The sequence below is a fragment of the Pleurodeles waltl genome, chromosome 2_2 (genome assembly GCF_031143425.1).
Source record: "Pleurodeles waltl isolate 20211129_DDA chromosome 2_2, aPleWal1.hap1.20221129, whole genome shotgun sequence".
NCBI classification, from domain to species: domain Eukaryota; kingdom Metazoa; phylum Chordata; class Amphibia; order Caudata; family Salamandridae; genus Pleurodeles; species Pleurodeles waltl.
Window position 1 is genome coordinate 789,091,562 of NC_090439.1, and position 26,240 is coordinate 789,117,801.

General features: G+C 43.4%; 1 protein-coding gene across 1 annotated transcript in view; it reads left to right on the forward strand.

The window, feature by feature from the left end:
• CHMP4C (charged multivesicular body protein 4C) overlaps nucleotides 1-26,240 on the forward strand; it is a 154,606-nt gene that overhangs the window by 122,613 nt on the left and 5,753 nt on the right. The window contains exons 3-4 of the mRNA XM_069220417.1: nucleotides 4,939-5,053; nucleotides 13,531-13,639. Of these exons, the coding sequence (XP_069076518.1) occupies nucleotides 4,939-5,053; nucleotides 13,531-13,639 (224 nt within the window). The remainder of the gene's footprint in view (nucleotides 1-4,938; nucleotides 5,054-13,530; nucleotides 13,640-26,240) is intronic.

Sequence of the window (26,240 nt, forward strand, 5' to 3'; positions counted from 1 at the left end):
GAGGGGTCCGATACATATAAAACTTGTCTGTAGTAGGACATTAATTTTAGAACGGATGTTTAGTATCTTGAGGACCTTGGCATTCTCTGAACAGAATATAGATTGAACACTGTGTGCAGGGTTTCCCATATATGTGTTGTGGATTGTTAATGTGAACTAGGCTGCATGTGAAATGTATGGTAACTGTATGGTATAGGAACAATATTTCACATAACACATGCTTGCTACACCTACATGAGTTGTATCTGTGATGGCATTAATGATGGCTCATATTATTTAGTGTTGTGCTGTACTTACTGTCAGGCTTCTAATACCATATGTTAGAAATTGGGCCTCTGGTTGACAGTGGTATGCACCCTGAGGAAGTAGGGACCACAATCCTAGTCAGGGTAAGTCACAAACACACTCTAAATTAACCTGTGCTCACCTTCTGGTATCATGGCAAACAGAGCAGTCAGGCCTAACTTCAGAGGCAATGTGTAAAGTATTGTGCAACACTTTAAACCAACTGAAAACACCACACAAAAAGATGCCACACCATTTTAGAAAAAAATAACATAATTTAATAAACAAATTTAATAAATAAAACCAGACCAAAATGACACAAATCCAATAAGTAGAACTTGAGATATGAATTTTTTTTTAAAACGTAAAGTAGCACTTATAGTAAAGAAGTGCCCACCTGGGATATGTGGTCGCACTGGACCGGAACAGTCAAAACCCAACCACAACAAATTCTGCAAAATTAGGGGGAGGAAGGCAAAAAGTTTGCGGGTGGCCCTGCAAAAAGGGTAATTTCCAACACTATGCTAGTTTATAGAGCAGTGTGTGCAAAAAAGAGTATGGTTTATGCCATCTGTGATGTCATCAGCATTGTCATCAGTGATGTAATTTGCGATTTCATGTCAGAAATGATGTCATAGAACATGTCATGAGTGATGTAATTTGTGAGATCATGAGCAGTGCAAGGCAGGGTGAAAGGTATAGTTAGCTCTGCTAGCTATAACTGGTGAATATCTGTGTTTTTTGTTGTTGTATTTTTTGTTTGTTATTGTTTAAAACGTTAACGTTGTCACTGACATATTCACCTAACTGTAAGGTTACTTTAATCTTTTCTTCTTGTGATTATATGTTCGATGAAAAAAATAAAAGTGAAAGTGCTGGAATGGATAAGTGTTAAAATTTGGTAAAAGCGAATGTTTAAAAAGAAAAGCCCTCTTAAATTAACCAGTTAATATTCACTGAGAAAAACTAATGGTAAAGTAAGGTGAATAAGGTTTTAACTTATTGCAAACATAAAAAACATAGCAATTGACTGAAAAAATCTAACGGTTAAGGTGGAGTTATATGTGGGCGCGCTAGCAATAAAAAAAAAAAGTACCGTTTTAAATAAACACTGAAATTCATCAGTTATCCATTACTGACCTAAGTATAACTGCCATAGTGTTCTTGTCATCATTGAAGCAGATGGGTCTGTGGGTTTTGAACTTCATGCAGCCACAAAGGAACACTCAGGCTTTGATAAAGGAGTTTATTAGAATAATTCATGTATAATAATTTAAAGCCCACTGGCGAGGTTTTCTGTATAGCTCCTGTACAATAATTTAAAGCCCACAGAAGAACGAGGATTGCTTTAAATCGACCCACTGAAGGGTAACAATTCTAACTTTGAGGCACTACAAGTTCCAGCATGCATCAATATTTGAAGCCCACTTGGGAGCCCACTAGAGGGCTGAGTAAATATAATAGTAATGTGCAATAGCATTGTTGGTTTGTCATCCAGTCACCTGTGAACAAGGACACTGGAATTCTGAAATGCATTACGTGGTGAAAGCAGCAGAAGTAAATGAAGAGGTGGTGAAAGCAGCAGGAGTAAATGAAGTGCCATGAAAGCATTGGAATTGTTCTCATTGTAAATTAATTAAATGTACCTGAACGTCTCCATCTTCTGGGCAGAGTTATTGAGAAATATATATGAAAAAAATAAAGGTAAAAGTAACATTCTAGTTGCCTGAAATGTAATGTTTAAAACTCTGAAAAACACTTAAATTTACCAGTGATGGATTACTGAAATAACTAACTTGCACCCCCCACCATGCACAATGTTGTCACCAATGCTGTAATGTCAGATGTCATTGGTGGTGTTATCAGTGATGTCAGAGAACGTGTCTTGAGATTTATAATGTGAGTTTACAATTTTTGTAATGTTGCTTTGAGTGGCTGCTATGCTCCTTGCAGCCCCTCACAACATTTAAAAAAATGCTTGGTGGTGCCCCTGCCCCTCCTAGGGGCTCCCCAAGATAAAATAAAATCAGTACAAAGCCTTAGCAGGGTTTTATGAGGCACTTCTTGCCTACAGGAAGTGAATAATGATCCAGTTGTTCATTCATTATTACTTTCCCTTCTTTTTCTTTTTGTTGTTGTCCCAATTCCACCCATAAGATTAGGCTTAAATAAACTAATTTATTTATTTCTGTTACAAGTCACCTTTAGTCCCAAAATGTTTTATTATTATTATTATTAATAATAATATTATTAATATTATTAATATACTGGTTTAATCGAAACATTTCCACCTATTGCTTGTAGTTGATGCCCAGTTGTTGTTTCTATTTTTCTATATTTCGTTGTTTTTCAATTCCAAGTATAAGTGGCTTCGACTTCGTCAGTCGCATTTTTTGGTCGACCCATACCAGATGGCACAGCTGTCTGCTTTGATAATTACTTTTTGTGGGAATGCATTCCTCCCATTGCTTGCCATTTGCTTTGTGGTTTGTAAATCATATTTTCTTGCTTTCTATTTGCTGGTTCTATTTGTTTTAGGCTGTTTTAAGCTTTCCAGCTTGAGTTGGTACTTCCTGTGGAGCATACCCTGTTTCCTTTATTCTTCTGAGTGCTCACTTTCTTGTTCTTGTCACGTTTGCTGTGCATTCAAAGAAGGAGGCCAAACATTGGGTTCTGTCTTCTGAGGGAGCCTGGTGTTTACTTTTTTTCCCTGCTGACTTCAAAGTGAGAGAATTTATGTAACAATCTTGCTATGAAAGGAAAGACTTTTTCTCTATCACACAACAAAACATAAATGTCTGTAAATGACCTGTGCTGATATTTCAGAATATCGCAGAATTGGAAAAGTACAATACATAATATTTTGTGGCAAGTAAAACTGTGCAAATGTAATTGTCATTTCAATTTAAAATGTGCTGTTTTAAATGGCAGTGCGCTACCACACCATTCCACTCTATGCCATGTCCCTCTACTCTACGCCCCTCCGCTCTACACCACTTACCCCACTCCACTCTACCCCAATCCACTCCTTTCCACTCCAGTCTACTCCAATCTACTCTACCCAACTCCACAACAATCTACCCCACTCAACTCTGCTCCGCCCAATCCACTCTCCTCCAGTCTACCCCAATTCACCCACTCCATCCAAATCGAACCCCTCCACTTTACCCCACTCCACTCTACCCTGATCCGTGAGTCTACCCCTCTCCACTCTAGTCTACCCCACTCCAATCTATCCCGCTCCACTTCAATCTACCCCACCTATTCCACTTCAATTTACCTCAATCCAGTCTGCCACAGTCTACCCGCTCCACTCTAACCTACTCAGTATACCCCACTTTACTGTACCCCAATCTACTTCAGTCCACTCCACCCCATTCTGACCCACTCCACACCAGTCTGCCCCAGTCTATCCCATTCCAATCTACCCCACCCCTTCGCAAATCTACCCCACTCTACTCCACTCTAACTCTCTTCCACTTTCCTCCACTCCAGTGTACCCCACTTGCCTCAATCTACCCTATTCCAATCTAACCAAATGTACCCCACTCCAATCTACCTGACATCACTCCTCCCCCAAATCTACTCCACTGAGCTCTAATCTACCCCACTCCACTCCTCCCTAATCAACCTCACTCCACTGCACTCCAATCAGCCACAGTACTAGCTATCATACTTCAATCTAACCCATTCCGGTCTAACCAACTCCCCTGCTGCAGTGTGCCCCACACAACTCCACTACCGTCTGCTCCACTCTACCCCACTCCAATGAACCCCACTCTAACACTCTCCAATCTACCCCACTCTAATCAAATCCACCTCACTCATCCCAATTTTGCCCAGTCTAACCCACTCCATTCTACCCAATTCCACACCAATCCATTCTATCCCAGACCACACCATTCCACCTAACTGCACCCCACTCAACCTTACCCAATTCTAGCTCACTCCAGTCTACCCCATTCTACCGAAATCTACCTCACTACATTATACCCAACTTCACTCTAACCAATTCTAGTCCACTTCCATTTACCCCACTCCACTCACTGAACTCCACTCTACCCCACTCCACCCACTCAACTCCAATCTACCCCACTCTAATCTATCCCACTCCACTGTAACCCAGTCTACCCCACTCCAGTCTACCCTGCTCCAATATACCCCACTTCACTCCACAACATTTACGTTTACCTATGCTGAACAGCAGCCACACTGGTGAACAGCATGACTAAAACGCATTGCCAGAGCAATGAGCTCTTGCATATGCCAGGCATATTGGCTTTATCAATGCTTGTTGTACTTTAGAATTGTGGGTGTGTGTATGTGTGGAAATTCAAATTTTAAAATCATCTCTTCGCTTTACTGCATTTGGGCCCTGTGAGAAGAAGCACGGGGAAACGTAACTTGGAGCCACATGTCTGTTACTAGACTAGGATGTATTTGCAAATAATCCGAAACTTATTTCATGTTGGTCATGGACCTGTGTGAAAAACGGTGTATTTAGAATTTAGGAATACACCAGAAAAAGAGCAAATTATATGAAGAAACTGATTTGGATAATTTCAGAAATGAAATGTAGACTTTACAGAGTAAGGAATTGCTTACAGTTGTAATCCTTCAGAAAGCCATAACTAGTCTGTTTCTCTTTTCCAGGGATATCGACAAAATTGACTCTTTAATGCAGGATATTACTGAGCAGCAGGAGGTTGCACAGGAGATCTCGGATGCCATTTCTCGACCGGCTGGGTTTGGTGAAGAGTTTGATGAGGTATGTATAGGGATGGTAGGGCAACAACTGCAGTTTAGAGAAGTTTTAGAAGGTAGGTTAGAAAGAATGGTAAACTAGAAGAATCTGGCATCAATTCTGGTCTTCACAGGGATATGTGTTCTACATACTATTTAGGAACATTTTGCACCTGTATGTGTTAGTTAATCTGACAAGGACCTTGCACCATTTGGTTAACCCAAGACTGCATTCAACCTATTTTTGATGAGTTTAATATAAATTAAAATATACTAAGGTAAATCTTCAACACATCAGTGGTGCAGTACTTTTATCTGGTTAGAGCCACAAGAATCGTCATGAGACGTCTTGCTACAATGTCCTGCAGCAGCTGTTAACGTTCCACAACTTGGCACACTGATTATAAACAATGGGTCACACAGGATCTGTATATGACACTGTGGATGCCAAAAAGACTGTTGGAGCACTTCTTTCCCAGAACATGGGTGCAGTAGTCAGAACATGAGCCAACAGGCGTTTCACATCCAAACAAGCAATCTCTAAAGCTCTGTAGCTGCGTTCAACCAGAGGTCTCTGAATATAGTAAGGGGGGTTTGGAGCACACTGCCTAACATCCCAGCACAGTTCGCCTCTTTGCATCCTGGTAAATGCAGTTCACAGTTAGCGCTTACTTGAAAATTATCTGTAGTTTTTCACCAAAGTTGGTGCAGACATTGCTGTATATCTCTAGACACGTGTTTCTGGGTTTAGCCCTTCATCAGTAGAGAGTAGAGAACAAAGAAAAATAATCTGGGGTTGCTGGAAATGCTGCCAAAATCCTCCCAGGTCTAGTACCACTCACAGGCACACAAGAGCATCTCCAAAGCTTGTCAGCTCACTGGTTCAAGGGAGTCTTTTAAACAGGAAGGGGCGTTGGTCTCTGAATTAGTGCTGAGAGATCGAATAATTCCAAGGATGTAGGGAAAGACTTTGAAGTGACATTGTGGAATACATTTCAAGGATTGGAGCAAAGAGAACATTTATGGGAAGACTGGCTTAAATATAATCTCAACTGGGGAGCCAAGAGCACAGTGAAGAGCAGAGCCCAAACAGAGGCTCTGGCTCTAAACGGGGTGGAAAGCCAAGCCCTGGTTGTGGATTTTATATATTGTGGGATCATTGAATCCTGTGGAAGAGCCTCACATACTGCAGTAGATCCTCAAATCCAGCTGTTGTGTGCCACTCAGATGGGGCATAGTGACAGCTTTTTGGATGCCCAGATGGAGATTATACTGACTGTGCTGGTGATGGAGTACCAACTGGCACTGAATAGCAAAAGAAGGCTAATTTGAATTCTCACCAAATGCCAGCACATCTTTCATTTTCATGTAGGAATTGAATGAAATAGAAAGTGGTGCCCGAAACGCAATAGTTTCATACAGAGCCAAGTCACAAATACCAACGCTTCTAAGCTTTCTGTACCAAAAGAAAAGCTGATGCACAAGTAGTCACAACTTTAGTCATGAACCCTCTATGCTCTGAGCGATGCTTGATGAATAGGAAAGAGGGGAACAAGCATACCATTTCCTAGAATATGATGACTGCTGTGCTCCTTTCTCATCCTATACAACTGGTAATTGTTAATTCCTATAGGAGAAACAACGCTGCTGGGAAGCATGTATTGAACACTCCATTTTCTTCCATCTCCCTTCCAGTGATACTTGGATCGTGTGAGAGAGAGGATTAGTATGGCAGTTTTGCGACATACTTACATTGGCACAGTATCAGAAAGTACAGGAAAGAACTTCCCCCAATGCTTACAGTGGCCCCCTTCTCGCTAATAGAGAACAGTGGAATGGTGCTTTTTATGAAGTAATTTGTGTACAATACATTTTATTTGAATCCTCTGGGCAAGCAGTGGAAGCCAATGAAAACTGCGAAATGGTTGAAATATTTAGCCAAACTTGTCCTTTGCCATTATCAGGTAGACTGCAGCATTTTGAGCATACTGGCGCCTGGCTGCCCATGTAAGGGCACTGCACAAGTCCTTTTTCACTCATATTAAAAAGTTGACTGCTTGTGCTTTTGCACGTTTGAGGAGGAGTAAATGGTAGTTTTCAATTGTATATAAACATAGGTGAAGTAAAAAAAATAATGGCTAAGATGTATGCCTACGGAAAGCTTAACATGTTTATGGAAGTAAATACAATTAATGGCTAGCATGTATATCTATGGAATATGCAAAAACATAGGGGTAAAAAAGTCAAGTGTCTAAATTTGTGAATTGTAGGTAAGACCTACTTTAATCTTTACCCTAAACCCCAACTCCCTCCTTAACTATAACCCTAACAGGCTTCTTCCCTTATTCCATGTTGTCTCTGTCATTTTATGAGAGAATTACTACATAGCAAGGAGAAAGGGTCAGATTTAAATTCATTTACGATCACCATCTGGGATCTATCCATGAGAAAAGAGGAGATGTTTCAGGGCCATAAATGGTATACCCTGAGCCTGTAATCGTTGAATGAGTAGGATAGGGGAGATAGTGTCAAAGGCAGGGGACTGATCCAAAAGGATTAGGGCTGCGGCCTGCCTTGTGTCAGCTAGACGCCTAATGCTGTCTTTTGTGGATGCCAGGACGGTTTGTCGCATGATGGCACCTGAACCTGAACCTAAGCTGTGAGATGTCCAGCAGTCCCTGTTCTTCCACATGTGTCATTAAATGATAATTAAGATGTTTCTCCAAAATCGTCGCTGGGATTGGAAGCAAGGAAATGGGGTGATAGTTCTTCTGGTCATTAGGGTCAAGATTAGATTTCTTGAGAAGAGGCCTGACCTCTGCTTCTTTCCACAAACGTGGATAACTCCCAGAACTAATCAGTCTATTCATAATGGCGGTTAGAGGTTGAACTATTGTGCTGACTGTCATTTGGAGGATCTTAGGGGGACAGAGTTCCATCGGAGATCCCAATTTTAAGTTCAGCAATTGTGTCTCAGTTTGATGGAGAGTCAGGGTAGGGAACGAAGACAAAATTGTGAGGTCTGTCTCCTCCACCTCAGTAGTAGCTGAGAAGTTCTGCTGCTGTGAGGCAATAAGGCAGGAATCTGTGTGCTCATCTTATTTTTTAAAGATACAAATTGTTCATAAATATTAGATACCTTGCAGTGAAATAATTCTGCCAACTTGTTCTAGAACTCTATTGAGCCCTCAATTTCAGAGGGAACTGGGAGAGACAAAAGCTGATGAATACCTTAAAGTTCTTTAGAGGAGTTTGCAGAAGAAAGATTTTTCTTCTCTATTGTTTTTTGTACTCTCTGATAGCATTTTTATATAGAATTTTCTCCTGCTCTTCATACTGTTTCTTCCCGTCATGTCCCAGCTGATGGCAGGCCTGTCTCCGTAGTCTTAAACTTTTCGTAAAACACGGTGCTGTAGGGACCTTGCTGCGAGTTCCAATTTCCCTAATTGGCACGACCATATGCGAAGCAGCGCTCATCCAGGCTGCAAATCAACAGCTCCCATATCTCATCCTCAAATACTGGACTATACATACTTCTAAGGGCACTGGTGAAGGATTCCCCCGAGGTCCCCTTCCAGTTCCATTTAAGTGCAATGGCGGTGTTGAGTATCTTTAGATATATCTTGCACTCAGATTAAAGTGGAGGCTACTGCCTGGTGATCGGACCAGTGTAAAGCTAATACCTCTTGCACAGAAAGCCAGGGATCCTAGGAAAAAATCCCATTTAGGGTGTGACCAGCTGTATCTGTGTGGCTCTAACCAGTTGTGAGAGTCCAAGAGAGGCCATGGTATCAATCCGTATTCTAGAGTCACTACTCCTGATCTCCTCTAAATGAAAATTAATGTCACCCATAAGAGTGACCTTGTTTTTATCTAGATATGTTTCAATCAGATTTGCAAAACCAGTCGGAAACATGGACCTTGGGCCTGGATATCTGTATAGTAGAATACCCACAAATGACTCAGACGGTGAGATTTTTATAGATAAATAAAAGGCCTCACACAAACTAATGCACTTAAACAGCTCTATGCGACAGTGATATTTAAGTTTATATACAATGGCTAGGCCACCTCCATGTCTGTTCACCCCATCCAGCTTAAGGATAGTATATCCTGTAGGAACTGCATTAACCAAGTCAGGACCTGCTGACACCTTTGCCTATGTCTTCGTACCAAAAACCCAATTGGGGTCATGTGTAAGCACAAATTCCACAAAGTCAGTATTATGCTTGCTCAAAGACGTTACATTTTTTGCCCCCTTATCAACAGTCTTCCCTGCAAGGGAGTTATCCCCATTGGTAGATGGCCCCTCCCAAGAAGTAGGAAAAATTATCCTGTAACCACACGAAGGTCAGGTGTAGTTTATATTTTGATAGAGATCGTTAAAATCAAATGGCTCACATAGGGTTAACCTACCCCTATGGTGAAGGCTCACGAGACATTCTTTAGAGTACCCCAGACAAGGAGACATTCCTGGTGTTAAAGGACCTGGGGACCTTGCGCAAGGTGCAGTCCAGACACAGACGGGCGCAGACAGGCTTGCCTTTGGTGCACCTTTGTCACATGGGTGGTGCACCCACTGCAAGCATCTGTGCACTTATGCAACTTAAGTAGTTGGTTCTGATTAGGGGAAAAACAACTAGACTGCTAACTTCAAGATGGCATCCGTAAAAGACGACCAGGAAGTTGTCAGTACTTGCACCAGCTCTCCTTCTGTAACAACTGGCTCTTTTCCAGCCTAGACGGTAGGCAATTTTAATTAAGAAGCAAAAAGGTGCAAAGTAAAATAACTAACTGCCTAACAAAAGCCTTCTTAAAACATACAGTAAGAGACCACAGCACTCGCACTGCTATCCCTCCGCAGCAAGTGGCTAGTAACCAACTGTGGTGGACTGAGGAGACAGTGGCAATTTCAATTTTAAAAAGACTAATGTGTTGCAACGCAAAATACAAAATAATTAACCAAGGAATTAAAAATGTTCAGTAGGAACCGGGGGTTAGCTCAGTTTAACTGCATGTCCGTGCACTAATGCAACCTAAGTAGTTATTTCTAATTGAAAATGACTAGCCAGCTAACTTCAAGATAGCATCGGTAAAGGATGGCTATGAAGTGGGCAATACTTGCTCCAGCCCTCCCTCTGCAGCACGTGGCCCCTAGCCAGCTGAGGCAGACCAAGGGGACGGTAGATTATTTTAATTAAAAAGCAATAAAAGGTGTAAAGCAAAATAGCTAACTGCCAAAGGGATTTTTCAAACATACAGTAATTGTTGTATTCCAAGATAGCATTCCATGCACACTAAACTGTTTATGCTTTCACAGACAACTTGCTTTGGAACCTTCACTTTTCCCAGCTCTTCCATAACACCTGGCACTTAGCTACTGCCAAACAAACCACCACTTATCTCCACTATCCTTCCAACAGACACAACAATGGCAACAAAACAAACCAGCAAGGGATGAGTGACTGGTGGGAATGACTATCTCTTCCAGGTGTACCTCTACATTTTTGTCTTAAAAGTTTTTACTGGCTTTAGAACTCTGCATTTTACCCTGCTAACCAGTGGTTACGTGATTCCCTTTCAATATGGTGAAGTAGGCATACTCTTGATTGGTATAGTTAACTTGCCATTAAGTTCCTTGTATGTGGCCCTGTACCCAGGGCCTATAAGTTAAACACTCATTGTGTCACGCACTGCGGTGATGATGCAAACATGACTGCAGGCCTAGCCTCTGTAGCTCGGCTGTGCAGTTTTACAACTGCAAATTTGACCTGTCACGTAACCCCTTTTGACAGGTATTAGAAATGGTGTCTCTAGTTGGCAGTTAGCTTACACCCTATCCAAATAGGGACCCTCACCCTAGTCAAGGTAAGGGAGTCATACTCCTCAGATAACCCCGGCTCACCCACTTGGTAGGTTGACACAAGCAATCAGGCTTATCGCAGAGGCTATGTGTTAAGTATTTGTACCCACACACAGTAACACAGTGAAGACACTACAAATGGACACCACATAAGTTTAGAAAAATAGCTAATATTTATCAAATTAAAACAAGACCAAAAATTCAACATACATAAGCAAAGATATGAATTTATAAAGATTAAATCCCAATAAAGCGGTTGGAAATGAAATAGCTCCAACTGGTGCTATCAAGGCATCGTGACAGTCATTCCCAACAATCCAACGCCACTCGTGAGGGAGTGTGGTGCCCATCACTGAGTCGCACAGACCTTAGGTACAGTACCTTAGAAACGACGCAGAGTCAAAGACGTAGCGTGGCATGTAAGGAATTGGTCCAAGAGATCCTGTTATAGTTTCCAATTGTAGTGTTTATTTGATAACATGATTAGACTTTTAACTTCACCATTTTCTTAAACATAATTCACAAAATACATTTGTCTGTGATACCACCAAAGAAATATTCAGACAAACCCGAACTATGGACCATTATCTGATACATGAAAAGATGGTAAACTGTCTCTGCAAAAAAAGTATTGTGGAAATCTGGTTACAGTATATGTGTTGATTTGTCTGCAATCCTCATCCCAAGCCATTTAGAATAATAGTCTACAGCATTCACAGTTTAGTCATCCATCACTTTAAAAAGACCCAAAATGTTTGCTACGAGCTTTCCTGATGGCCCCTCTAGGACCTCCTTTGGCATACTAGGCATCACATACTGTTAAGCAAATCTGTCACTTTTGTTACATTTGTTGCAATTCTGCAACCATCTATCAGTACCCTCATTAAATCCACACAACCAGAAATACTTTGATTTGTTCCAGACATCCCTATATGTCCTTTTTGTCACTGACTGATGAGCTTTGCTCTCACTCCTAAAGAAAGTAAATCAAGTCCACATGCATTACTGCATCACACATCCATATGCATTAATGCACGTCTGCTACATCTCTGCACGAGGAAATAGTTACACAAATGAGTGCTCTGGGGAATCTGACAATCTGTAAATCCCTGGAGTGCTCCTTACATACTTTGTGAATTCCTAAGAAATCTGACATTTTCTCCAAATGTAGGCATAAGCTTACAGGTATAAATTTCGGACCAGAGACCTTTGAGAATTGGACCTGTAAGACCCCATTCAGGGGGTCACAGGGCTGAAAGGGGCTAGTGGTGGTTGAGCTTGTTACCAATGGTGACCTGGGTCTGTCTGTTTTACTACAGCTCTGCAAACTGAGTCAAGTATGACCCTTTCCACACTTGATTCTCAGGCTAGTGAGGGCGAGCATTCACAGGCTTCTCTGGGATGTAGAATAGGTATGCATGAGCTCAGAGCTAAACAATCAATCAACAGATGCAATAACTTCAACGGCCAGCCCAATGTCTGTCTTTTTAAGAAAATATTGGTTTGAATCACATAGCAGTACTAAGTAATACAGAATTAATTCCAGTGTACAGAGCCCAGATTATGATTTTCCCTTGTGGTGCTACATCCTCTGATTTTCCTCTTTGATATCCCCAACAGGTAAGGCAGTTGTATGGCTCGAGTGATTGCACTTAATTCACGTTTCTCAAGGGTCTTACTCCTGGTTGAATAGTCATAATGTGTTTAGTCTCGCACTTTTTCCGGTCAGAAATGATGACCTTATCCTTCTGCAACTAGAGGCCCTTGGCGAGTGAAGATAGTCCTAGGGGCCACCGACAAGGCCAAGCATGGCCTGTGTCTCAGTTAAGGTGGCAGCCTTGCTCGGTCCAACACACTTAGAAGGCTTGAAGCGGTTCCTGCAAGGAATCTTTAATGACAGACCAGGGGGATCCTGTTCAGCCTAGGCCATTCCTGACTTCATTGTTGGGGATTCTGTATCCTCTGGATGTCCCTCAGTTCCTGGGACCTGCTGGGCTTCTACTCCTGGGCCATCACCTCTCATGCTTAGGTCAGATAGACTCCTTCCCTCTCTCAGCAGACAGGCAGGCAAACCTCTAGGCAGTAGGAAAAACCTCAACTCCTCCAGCAGAAAGTGCAGACTTCAGGTAATGTCCCCTCACGTCTGGGAGACTGGCTGTCTGGCAGACACCAGCCATGTTCACTCAGTGTTCTGAGTTCTCCTCAGAGCACTCCTTTAGTTGGTCATGAAGTACTTGGAACTGCAACATTGTGGGATGATTATATTCCTTGTCCAAACAAGGATTGTGGATCCACTGCCTCCAACTATAGAACAAGTTCTGGGAGGTTCTTCTTTCAATTTTCCTCCTCATGCAGCTCACCAGACACAGCATTTGTGTAGAATGAAGCTTCGCACAGCAGGTAGTATAGGGACTGTGCTTCAAATTGGAGCACCAACAACACTGGCACAGTGAAGAGTGAGTTTTCTAAAAATTGGTTGTCATCAGCCTCTCTGAAGCAGTAGTCAAGAGGACATAGGATCTTCCTTTTCTAACACAACAGAAACTGCAGCCTCACCCTTCACCCAATCCGTCAACTAAATGATAAATTGTTTGCGATTACTGTGAATATAAGTGTGTGTTGTTCTTTTTTTCTTGCAGGATGAGTTGTTGGCTGAATTAGAGGAACTGGAGCAAGAGGAATTGAACAGGCATATGGAAAATGTGCGACTGCCCAGTGTACCTTCCACATCATTACCATCCAAACCAGGTAAGAAGTGTAGGTTACATCACTAAATAATAGACAAAACATTTGATCAATAAATTAGTGACAGGCAAAATGTTACTTTAATTTATCTACACGTTGCTTCCTCTGCATTTTTGAAGCAGCGTAAGCCTTCAAATTTCTAGTATGCATGCAGAAATCTGATTAATCAGGATGACTAAAACAACAGTCAATCTCACAGAGACAGGGCAGAAGCTAACATCACTTACTGCAACACCACTGATTTGTCAATTAAATGTTGGAATCTGAATCCACTAGTAGGAATTAATGTGCTGCCAGTTCGCTAGCATCCTATTATTCCATTGTCTTAGTGCTAGAATGTTGAATTTTTTAGTAGCCATGCTTATGCCACAGTCAGTCCCACGATATTTCAAATATTGTTATCTGGAATGGTATCCTACTTGTCCTGTAGTGCTTACATAGCAGTTACATACAGCTGTAGTGCTGACAGCACTTACACACACCTCCCTCTCTATCCAGTTCTATGTTGCAGTCATCATTTAGTCTATTCAAAGTCATGTCCAGGTTATGTGGTCTTTGCCTACCAGTAGAACTTAGGAGCAAGGCTATTCTATTAAACTGACATTCATTCTTACTAGTCTTTGATATTAATGTCTAAACCATAGGTAGATTGTAACCAAATACTGTGGCTTAACATATTAGATCAAAACATTATTCTGAAAAACGAAAATGTGGCGTTGCCATTCTCTTGTCCTACATAACACTGCTTGTCATGTACTGTGCCAGCAAGAGTTGAGTCACAATCAAGGCGGGGTTCATGTATGGGGGCTTGAGTGATATTCATGTATAAGCATGTCTTGCTGGGATTCCACAAACATTGAGAAAACAGCATGGGGTAGTTTTTAATTGTGGAATGGTTAACAAAGATTGAAGTGTATGGACTTTGGCTCACTACACTCAATTAGAAAAGAGGTTTTTTTTGTGTTTTTTTTTGCTGATTGATACCCTACTCTTGAAGGCATCTGAGCACCTCATCACTGAATCCCAACACCTTTTTGTTTCTACCCTTAATATCAGGAACAAAACTTGACAACGTAGCTAGAGGAATTGGCTTCTTAGCTGCTATCTTAGAATCCACAAACATCTTAGCAATAGAAATCGGGCATCTTTTTAGCCTCTTTCCTGACCTAAGAAATTCTAATTACAACCATACATTGCCATCCCTCCTTAGAAACAGCAGAGCTTGCTGTCCAAGGAGAGCATAAAACAATCTCTCTTATGAGGAAAGTGACTGGCTAATAGTCTTGCAATTAATTCCAAACAAATCTCCCACCACAGGAAATATCCAGATAGCAGAAGGTATCAGGAAGTGTTCTCATCCCCAAACTTTGAAAAAAAATGAATTGCAGCACGCTTATTCTTGCCCTGATCAACCTCACAAAACAATGCTGATAAAATCCAACCTGTGATACATGCTTCCTAGAAGCAGATCGGCTGGAAGACACTGCTTGGCAGTAGCTAATAGAATAGAATTGTCTAAAATGGACATCTTGTTGCTCATGGTGTTCTGATCAAATGATTCCTCAACTCCTTTGGTTGACATACTGGTTCCTCCCAACTGTTTGATCCAATGTCTTGACAGAGGTCTTGGAGGAGGTGCTGCTGTCATACACAAACATATGGCTCAAGTGTTTATGTTGAGAAATACTTCACGTTTGAGTGCTTAGGTCTGAAGGTAATTTCTGATGATGTAAATCCTGCCAGGATCCATATTATTTAACATCCCCTGGGAATCAGCCAACAACTGCTGGAGCTCAACATCAATCATTTCCTCTCAGTCACAAACATCTTTTTAGGGGATGAAAAAACAACTGGTAGTAGTGGTATGGATGAGGCATTTTCTATCAAAGGGTAAAACAGTTGTGGCAATATTTGATAAGTAACCACGGTAAGGCTAAGGTGCTTTTGGGGCACCATGTACCTTACTACCAAAGGTACCAGTTAACAGAAGACCACAAAGCAGTCTGCTGTGTACATGAACATCAAATAGAGATACTCCGCACTCAGAATTGGAAGTCCAGTCAATTTAAGAGCCCATTAAATAAGATTTCATGATAAGTGTTTCCGAAGTAGTACATTTATTCAGTCCTAAAAAACCTCTGTATACTCCAGAACATGATACATTACAGCCAAAGCGGACACATGTTTCGTCACACTGGGTGAGTTTTTCAAGGCTGTGAGTATATGCAACCAAAAAGTACAATCAGGACAGGGATAACATACAACTCATTGTATTACAAACAGTAAGAATAAGTACTTTCATATTCTCTCAAATATAAGGAGTAATGAGGTGAACCAGCACCCCAATTTTCGATAGTGAATTTGAGTACTGATATTACTTTAGAAACATAAATCACCCAAAAGTGATAGTGGATAACATAGAATGACCATTTAAGAAAACCCGTAGACCATATGTCGTAAAAGAAAGGCTACCAAAAAAGGAGAATACCAGAAAAGAAGTGTCATAAGTGAATGGTGCATACCATATACCCACCATAAAATACAGTAAGAATTCTTGTGGATACATAGGATACAAAGATCAAAGCTCATGAAGCAAGTAAAGGATCCAATGTAGTTGAAGGAAACACTAACCTAATCCTTCTCGTTTTGTACCAATCCACTGACAAACTCATGCTATCTTAGGGATGTTGTTCCCTGCACATTGCCAAATCCTTACTCCTAATACCTCCAGGTTCAAAAACCAGGAAAACAACTCCTGATCTTTCTCTGGAAGTACGCTTCGGATATGGAACTCTGTCGACCCTGAGATCTGCACAAACTCCTCATTTGAAGCCTTTAAGAATAGCTTAAAGCAGCACTTGTATACCTAACAATCTGGTCCTGTGGAACGTATGGACTCCGGGGATGCACACTTAACCTTCCAGCGAGTCAAACATGAAGGCCCTGACACTGTTTCTCTACGTTTTATTCGTAGTTGACCCCCACACTTCACTTGAATCACTCTACTTGGAATTCCTTGTTTATTGAACTTGAATTCCACATAATAGTTAGTGATTGCATACTATTGAGTTGCTGCTATTGGGCCTAGGCTTACTCTCACTACTGTATCTGTCTGATTTATTTTCTTATTGTAAAGCACTGTGAAACCGTCCGGTCTAGAACATGGTATTTGAAACTGCAAACAGGAATAAATAAATAAAAATATTCTAAAACGTGAAGGACATGAAGCATGTGATTGTTTTTGCGTGTGGGGTTGGGAGGGTGAATGTTGGCTGCCGGTATGTGTGCACTGTTTTACATTTAGGGACTCAATCTTTATTATATTGCTTCTTAGATATCTTTGTGCCTGTGTTTCATGATTTTACATGGTGTTCAATTAAGCTTTGAGAAATACCAGATGCCGAGAACATGTATTTAACAGGCAGCATCTTTTTTTTTCTTTTGAATCTATTTATTGAGTACTTTCAATTTTTACAACATGCATATCACTATCACAAAAGGGTTCAACGGCAGTATCGTGTAAATGGATACAGACATAGAAATAAAATGCTTCCTAAAAAGAGGTCACTATACAACATAGTCATAAGGGCTGAAGTCAATGTGATCAGCAAAAGGGATTGCTATACAGGCTGATTTGTCAGTGACCAGTCTGGGTCCACCATTTATAATTAATAAGGAGATTCGGTTTAGACAAAACATTGATGAAAAACAACAAACCCAGAATATTTGAAAATGCCCACACCGTCCCATATTGTAGGCATATACCCATCTACAAGGCAACATCACCTAGGACGATAGGCGTAGTGAGGGGGAAGCAGTCAGTGTGGTGTAAATGACACGGCATGCAGAAGGCGGGTGTCTGGAGAGCCCACAGTCTCCACAGGGGTCAGAGCTCCCCCAGGGGATTCAGTTGTGTGTAACGGGCCAGATTGGAATACAACCAGAATAGTATCCCAGCTGGATGCAAGAGGATACATGTGTAGTCCTGTCGTATCTTCTCTGTGCATTGTAATGCTTTCAGCCTGGGCCCACATCTTCATGGATTGTTCCCATGCAGTGATAGTAGGGAGGGGGTGCTGCAATTTCCACTTCTGGATGACTAAACGTTTGGCCAATAAGAGACCCAAATCAATGAAGAGGATAGTGGCTCTGTGTTTTATGTCCAGTGGCGCAGGCCCAGTAGGCATACCTCCGCAGGTGAGTAGTAAGGAGTGTCCCATGCAATCTAAGTTTGCACTTATGTCTTGCCAATACTGATGAAGGGACAAGCAGGCCCAGAGCATGGTTAGAAAAGTGTCATCAGGCAAACAGTGGGGTCAGGTAGAACCATTGCAATGGAAATATAGGTTTATCTTGTCTGAGATGAGGTAGGCCCTATGGAGTACTTACTATTGAAAGCGGGCATTGTGTGGGATATTCCAGTATGGCATTCCACTCCTTTTCTGTGCAGGGATGGTCCAAGTCCATCTCCCAATGCTGATATAAGGGGGAAAGTGGCATCTACGCATGTGTTCTCAGTCAGCACGTCAGGTGTCGTCCCATCCCAATAACATTGAGGTATGGGATTGGGAGGTGCATTGGGCGTTCCTTTTGCAAATCTCCCCATTGTGCACCAAGTGCCCCAAGGAGAGAGTTGTAGAGCACGAAATGGCCAGGAGGAACGCCTTCCTCCTCAATCAGAGACTCAAGAGGAAAAGGGAGCCATTGTGTTATAGGGGGCCATAGCCACCAGAGGCATGGTCCGCCCTCACCTAGGTGTGCCAAGGAGCAGTAGTGCCGGGGTACATAACTGAGCCACCCTAGTAAGAAAAAGGCTCTGTCTATAGCAGCGGTATGCCACCCATAAAAGAGTGGAGCTGGGTGTTGGCGCCTTAGAGCATGGATGAAACAAATGTAAAATGCGGGGGAAACTCCAAGCCAGAGAGACAGTAGCAGTATTGGTGGTCTGGAGGCCTGCCATCCACTGGGCCACCCAGTGCAATTGGGAGACCAGGTAGTAGTGCTCAAAGTTTGGAACAGCAAGCCCACCCTTATGCATAGACAGGTAGAGTTTATGCAGCACCACCCTACAGCACACATTGGGCCAGAGAAACTCCCTTGTGAGCTTTTCAAGCAACTTTAAAAAGGATTTTAGATGAGACAGGGGGAGGTTATTGAAATAGTATGACAGGCGAGGTAGCATCACCATTTTAGTGCGTACTATGCATCCCATCACAGAGAGCAGTAGTGACCTCCAGAATCCGATCTGCACCCGAAGGGAGGCTACCGCCTAGGTGAAAATGCCATCAAATAGATCGGCAGGTTTGCCATAGATGCAAATGCCCAGATAGTGAAACACCACGGATGCCATGTCAGACGAGCACTATTTAAACAGCAGTGTCTTGCCATTTAAGGGGGAAAAAGCATGGCTTGGCCCATTTAACCCTTAGGCCAGAAAGTCATGTGAATCTGTCAAAAATGAGTGCTATGTCAGCTGGGATTGCATGCACATTCATAAGGTACAGAGTCAAATCATCTGCACACAGATGGACTGAGTGCAGACCACTCTCCAGTGGAATCCCCAGTTCCATCCATGTGCCAGAGGGCCAGTGCCAGCAGATTCCATGGTCAGTGAAAATAGAAAATGGAACAGCAGATATTCCTTTTTGGTGCTCCTATGAATCAGGATGGAGTCAGAAATGAGAGCACCTGTTTTCACTCTAGTGAGCAGCAGGGTGTAAAGTAATTTCACCATCTGAATGAAGCAATTCCCCAGGCCATAACATGGCAACATGTCTAATAGGAAGGCCTATTCCATTGAGACAACAGTCTTCTCCAAATCTAGCCTGAGGCAGGCCTCTCGCGGCTAAGGATGGGTGGCATTTTTCAAGGATCCAGAAAAAGCTCTGCAAGTTAAGGGAGGTACTGCGGGCAGGGACAAACCTGTTCTGGTCTGGGTGCATCAATGCTGGGATCAGGAGAGTTGAGCGGTCTGCAAGGATCTTGGCCAATATCTTCTAATCTGTGTCAAGGAATGCCAATGGACTTTATGACCCCCAATGCAGTAGGATTGCTGTCTGGTTTTAGGAGACAGATGAGAAATTCCTCATGAGTATGGCTGGCATTTAGGTGGAAAGTGGAGCCTCATCATACAATGCCTTCAGGTGAAGGGCTAGAAGCAGAGCATAAGGTTTGTAAAATTTGGTCGGGCCGTCTGGGCCGAGAGTTCTGCCTGTGGCAAGAACACAGATGGCCTCCTGATTCTTGACTGGGGTAATATCACCATCAAGTTCAACTCTCTTCTCAGGGGACAGTCAAGGTAAGGACATGTTCGCTAAGGAGTCAACATCCATGGACACAGACATTACTGACGCATACAGCGTGGTGTAATTGCATGTCAGCTTGACATGAATATCCCTCTGTGTATGCAGGAGGGCTCCAGAGGCTTCCTGAAGTTCCATTATGGACTGCCACAGTCCCACCTGGCGGGTGAGCCATGCCAGTAACTACCCTGCCTTATCAGCCTCGGCGTGTGTTCTGGCCGAGTGGGCTGCATAATTAAGACAGTGCAGTCTTTCCAAAAATCTAGCATGTTTCTGCGTACCTGCAAAAGGCGATCCCTGTGCTTGAGGGCCAAGAGGGCATGTGATTCACAACTCAACAGTTTACATTCAATCTGAGCGATCTCTGTCCACACATTCCATGTGTAACCCAGGCACTGACCCCTTAAAAGCATCCCACTCGATCAGCCTGGTTGCCGGTTGTACTAGCATTTATATCAGTGTTCTGCGGTGGAGGTGCCCAGAGAAGTGCAAAATGGGGGATCATCCAGTGCTGCCCGTTGCAGCCTCCATGTTGGGATAGGGGGAGGCCATGTGTCCCAGTGTAGCTTTAGGTATTGGGGGAATTATTGTAGGATGCTGGCTCTGTATATGGTGCACTAAAAACAAGTACATTGTGCAGAGAGTCCAGTGGATCCCAATTGTTTTGCAGAGGCAAAGGTAGATGGGACTAATGCTCTATTTTGTGGTAGTGTGGGTGAGCAGTTAAGCTGATCAGAGGGTAGTGCTAAGCATCTTTTGTACCCACAGAGGCAATAAATGAGAGACACAATCAAAGAATAAATCTGAGGCTCATTTAGAAAATTAACACTTCATTTTAAATATACTTTAAACCCAAGAACTTCGTTATAAGGTAAGTAAGTTTTTAAGCATAAATTCTTTTCACTAGCAAAAATCCACACAGTGCAGTTTCGGAGTTCTTCAATATTAACTTACGGAAGGAAAACACATTTGTCAAACGAGCACTTTACGACAACTCAGGGGACCAATCTTGTAGACTTAAGATAAGTGCTGGACATGGGTCACTCCGGGCACCACTGGGGCGGCCAGGTGTAGAGGTGCAGCATGGCGTTGGGTGCCCAATGTATTTCAGTCGGGATTGGTCCCCATGAGTTTAGGCTGTAGGCTCTGGCTGGGGGAGCTAGTCGGGGATAATGAACAGGTAAGTTGCAAACTTGGGATGCTCGGGATGTAGATGCATCTTTGGTCCTCCTCACCAGGTCCGACAGATGCAGGGGTGTCCTTTGGTGTCTGGTTTCACTGTCCAGGAGCACTCGCGGTTGAGTGGCAGGGTGAACCCACAGTGGACTCAAGCTCAGGGGAGCTGGGAGACGTTCTTGACACCAAGAGTCCACTTCAACTCGGGCCCATGGCGACAGGTGCAGTGGTTGTGTCAGGTTTCCCTCCCCACAGAAGCCGAGGGAGAGTGGGCTCGCATGCAGAGGCTGCAGAAGACTTCAGGGAGTCCAGAAGGGGTGAAAACACGATGGACTCAGTCTCTGGACAGTTGGGGAACCTTGTTGGCACTGGAGGTCCACTCCCAATTGGGTCGGTGACAGCAGGTGCAGTGGTGACTTCAGACTTTGGGTCTTTAAGGTTTTGGAGGCTGTGGAGTCCTTTCTTTAGGGTTGGTTATGGAACATGGCCACTGCTCATGGGAGACGTGAGTCTTTTTCAAAAGCGGGTGGTCCTCCCAGGTTTCTGGAGGTTCAGGTGCACAATGAGCCATCTTTTAGTGCAAAGTTCGCCATGGGTTGCAGACAGGTCGCAGGGTTAGTACCAGGTCAGCTCCTTCTGTTCTGTTCTACGGGTGCAACTCTTCTTTGTCCTTTTCTTCTTAGGTCGTCAGGATCTGAGGTTCAGGGGTGCCACCTAAATACTCAATTTAGGGCTGTTACAGGGAATGCCAGGTGGCAGCCAATGGGTTGCACACCTTTAAGATGACTACACCCTTTCTATGACCACTTAAGCCTGGAGAGGGCATACCCTAACCCTAGTGGCCTAATTCCTTCCAAACCACGATGGAGGGATTTAAAAAGAGTGGTCCACTTCAGCTTGTCCACCTTAGGGGTGGGACTGGCATGAAGTGTGCTCACTTCCTAATCTTCCTGCTTGTCTTGCTGCCAAAAGTGGGGTCAGGACAAGGGGCATTGGTCATCTCCGCCATTTGGAGATCCCTGGGTTGCATTACAAAGGCAGCTAGACCTTCAAAGCTTTCCGCCCTGGAATGTCCATGCTGTCTTTGGGAGGGGTCAGAAATGTGGCTACGGTGGCAGAACTGGTCAGGACCAGTCTGTTGACACAATCCAGGGGGCTCCTCTAAGGTGCCTTCTGAGTGCATGTATTGGTAAATCCAACACTGACATCACTATGGGTTCACCAATATGAGATGTTTCGATACCAAACATCCCTATCTTCAGTGAAGCCATCCTTTAGCTTGGAAACTCGTAGTGACGTGTCCAGCACATGTTTAAAATGGCTTCCATGGTTACTTACTTTGTCTGAGAATCGACAAAGACAAGCAGATATACCCTCACATGTAATAAAATGCACCCTGCCTTAGGGCTGTAAGCCTTGCTAGAGAGGTGACTTACATCTATTATATGTAGTGTTAGAGGGCATGGCACACAGGCATTGTGTAATGTTGTGTTTTCACTTTTATCTGCTCCAAGACATACAGCCCGCAATGGCAGCCTGTCATGGGCTTGGTGAGGGGTCCTTTAGGGTGGCACAATTTGTGCTGCAGATCTTGGGGACCCTTTTTAGTACCCCAGGCCCGAGGTGCCAGGGGTACTATTTACTATGGACTTACATAGGGTGCTAAAGGTTTTGTCAATTGGGGAAATTACTTTGCAGTTTTAGGGGAAAGATCAGGCACTGGGGACCTGGTTAGCAGGAACCCAGTGCACTTTCAGTCAAAATTACATCCGATATCAGGCAAAAAGTGGGGGCTAATCATGCCAGAAAGGGTGCTTTCCTACAGTTATGATCTGAGTGGGTGCGACTCAGGTAGTCAATGTGGGTTATGTGGGGGATGGTGTCCGGGTGCCAGCCATTCGATCTATACTGGCATGAAGGTCATATGGGTGTGAGTAGAATATATGCAGGCACCATATGTCTGATAGCTGCCAATTTCCAAGCCAATCAGTCAGCACCTGGGCATTGGAGATGGCAACTGTTCGTGGAAGAAGGGGCAGGAGCAATTTAAGTTGACTCTCAGAACACTATTAAATTTCCCCCCATACCCCTACCCACCCCCAAAGAGCCATGGGATCCCACTCCATTGTGAAAGTACCCCAGATAATTTGATTAATAACTCCATTTAGTTGGAGTTGGGGCATATATAGAGCCAATTATGTGACAAACTCTCCAATCAGCCCTCAACAAAGACATAGTGACCCCCAGTCAACAACTGTTGTGTCAGCTGTGAAGGGAACACCTGCCCTGACCCACACCAGAGTGCCTCGTGCATAAGTAGAATAATTCATCATCTTCTCTTACCAAGCAGTATTAGAAGCTGTAGAGAGGTGTCATTACTGCTTCTACTGCGAAGTTAGTGTCATCATCCTATCTGAATAGGATCAGCCTTGGCAGACACCCAGCTAGTAATACAGCTCTGTAGGAAGGTGTCCCTAAATTCTTATGTTGGTTGATAAGAGAGTCAAATACTCTTCAGGCAGTTTGTTGCCTTGGTAGTATGTTTCCTTTTCCATGCAGCTTTTATCACATGGTACTTTTACCATGCAGACTTTACCACACTGGCAAGCATAACAAAGAGTATTTTTAGGTACTTCACCTCGCTGGTGTGCACCCAGACACCCCACAACATTTCCATTGTTGGAAGCTGTAGGGTGAAGCCCTTGGCCCTCGCAGCCATGCAGCTCTCCCTCCAGCACCTATCCTGGGTGTGCCGGAAACTTGCATTGCTCCTACCTGGCTGGAGCAGTTCTTTGCCTGCAAGAGCATAGGCAGGGAAAACATTTGTGCTCCCATCTGGCTGAAGCCTTCTACTCCCAATGGGTGCTCTTACGGGCAGGGAAACAACAGTGACCCAGCGGATGGGGTCCCTGGTACCCCGTCACTGAGCCAGTGATGGGGGGGGCGGGCCCTGGGCCTATCATGGCTTGGGTATGAGAGCCACATGCACCCCTCCCACAAAAGTATAAACCGCCCCAGGGGTTGGGGTCCCCGGGCCTTGGTGGGGCTTGGGGATGGGTGGAGCTACAAGCCCTCTCCCCTTTAGAAATTAATCAGCCCCAAGGGGGGCTGCTTGTCCACCTCCACATAACATTTAACTCGGCCCTAGGGGATGGGGTCCCCGGGCCTCTAGATGGCCTGGGGAAGGTACTGAATGCCCCCTTCCTCCTTATATATCAATCTGCCCCTGGAAATGGGAACCTCAAGGCATAGAAAAGGCTCAGGGAAAAACTCCATGTCCCCATTCAAAATTATTTGCACAAGGCCCACCACATCTTTTCCCTTAGAAAAAAAATTACAGCATCTCCATAGATCCACTGCAAATTTGCGGTAATTGGAAAAAAAGTTTGTTTTTTGCTGAGGTGTGGGGCCCTCTGGAGGACTCCCCACTAATCCTTTGATGTAAGGGTAGCACTATCCTGCCCCCATATGTTTTTTTTCAGGGTCGAGATGCAAAGCACACAGTCCCTGATGTAATCTCTCTACGGGCTTTTAACTACGCCCATCACTTTGGTTGGTTCGTGGGTTTGACTTTTAAAATTTGCTTGATTTCATTAGTGAAAGGCATGCACACGTTATGCCTTTTCCGGTATTTAGCTCTCCTCAAGCGCACCAGCCAACTACTGAAAACACACGACGCTCGATGTTTTCCATATGGTTTCTGGACTACTTTTTCCTTTTATTTTGTAGGCAGCGTGATCTCGCTGGGCAGTAATCAAGCGCTTTGCATGACATCAACCCTGTTACATGGGTAATTGCACTTTTGCCGGTTCCATGGATAATTGCATTTTTGTCGATCTGTTTCACTGCGAACGAACTTCTGTTTCTTTTTGTGTGTCTGCTTTGCGGTCATGGCAGCCATCGGCTCACTTATGTGAAACTGTTTTACTTTTCAGTTTGTGGTAAGAAAAGTCCGGTTAGGAGTTTGAAAAACGCTAATAGCTCTAACTTGAGCAAACGTGAGACCCATTGCATTGCAAATGCTTATTTAACCTTTTTTTAGCACTGGGGAACTGAGTGCTCGAGCCCTATAATGGCTGCCATCACATCTTTGTTGATGTGGTGGCAGCCAATCCGATGTTATCTCAAGATCTACCGGCTCTGCAGATCCTCTGCACTGTGAAACCAAGTCACAAAAAGCACACATTCTGGACCAAGCTTTATGCCAAATTTGGTGTAATTCAGTTCAGCAGTTTTTCCGGTATCTGTTACATTTTCCAATGGAAAAATGATGGTGAAAATGATTTTTGGGACCTTCTCCCCTTTCTCTACCCCAGCTTGATGGCTCACTCCAAAACTTTCCAGGAGTGAGCTAAATGAGTTTTTTTGTTTTTTTCAGTTTTGTGAAAATTTGTCAAACAGCAACAAAGTTATAAGCAAATCAAAAATGCTTTTCCTATAGAAACGTGGTCCTAACCATTGGCTACTGGGCTATAATATAAAGCAGTGGTTCCCAACCTTTTGACTTCTGTGGACGCCCAGTTTATCATTAATGGAACTCGGGGACCCCCACTAAATTATCATTGGAATTCGGGAACCCCCACTGAGTCATTACTGGAAGCATGAGACCTAATTTGTCAATATTTGTTAATATTTTTTAATTTTCTAAGCAGTCGCGAACCCCCTAAGAAGGCTCCGCGGACCCCCAGGGCCCCGGACCACAGGTTGGGAACCACTGATATAAAGGTTTGTAAGGAGTTTTTAGTGTGGGTTAGTGGTAGTAGGGGGTCTTCAGTCTTCCGGTGTGGGTAGGGGGTAGGGTTGCTTTGGAATTAAGAGATGTGTGGGGTAAGAAATGGTAGGGTAATTGTAGGGTTCGGGGATTGGTAAGAGTAATGGGATTTTAAAGTTCAGGGGTAGTTGAGGGTTTTATTTTAGGGTTTAGAGAAAGGGTGAGGAGTTTTCAAATATATATGTGTGTGTATATATAAACATATACATGTGTGTATTTTTTTTAGTAATGAAGTATGACGTAATCCAGTGCATTGTAACTGCCAATGTATTGTCCTACATGTGTTGTAAAGTACGACTTGGTAGAGACATACGTTGTGAAGTCTGATATTCAGTCTTGTATGTCAGGCAGAAAA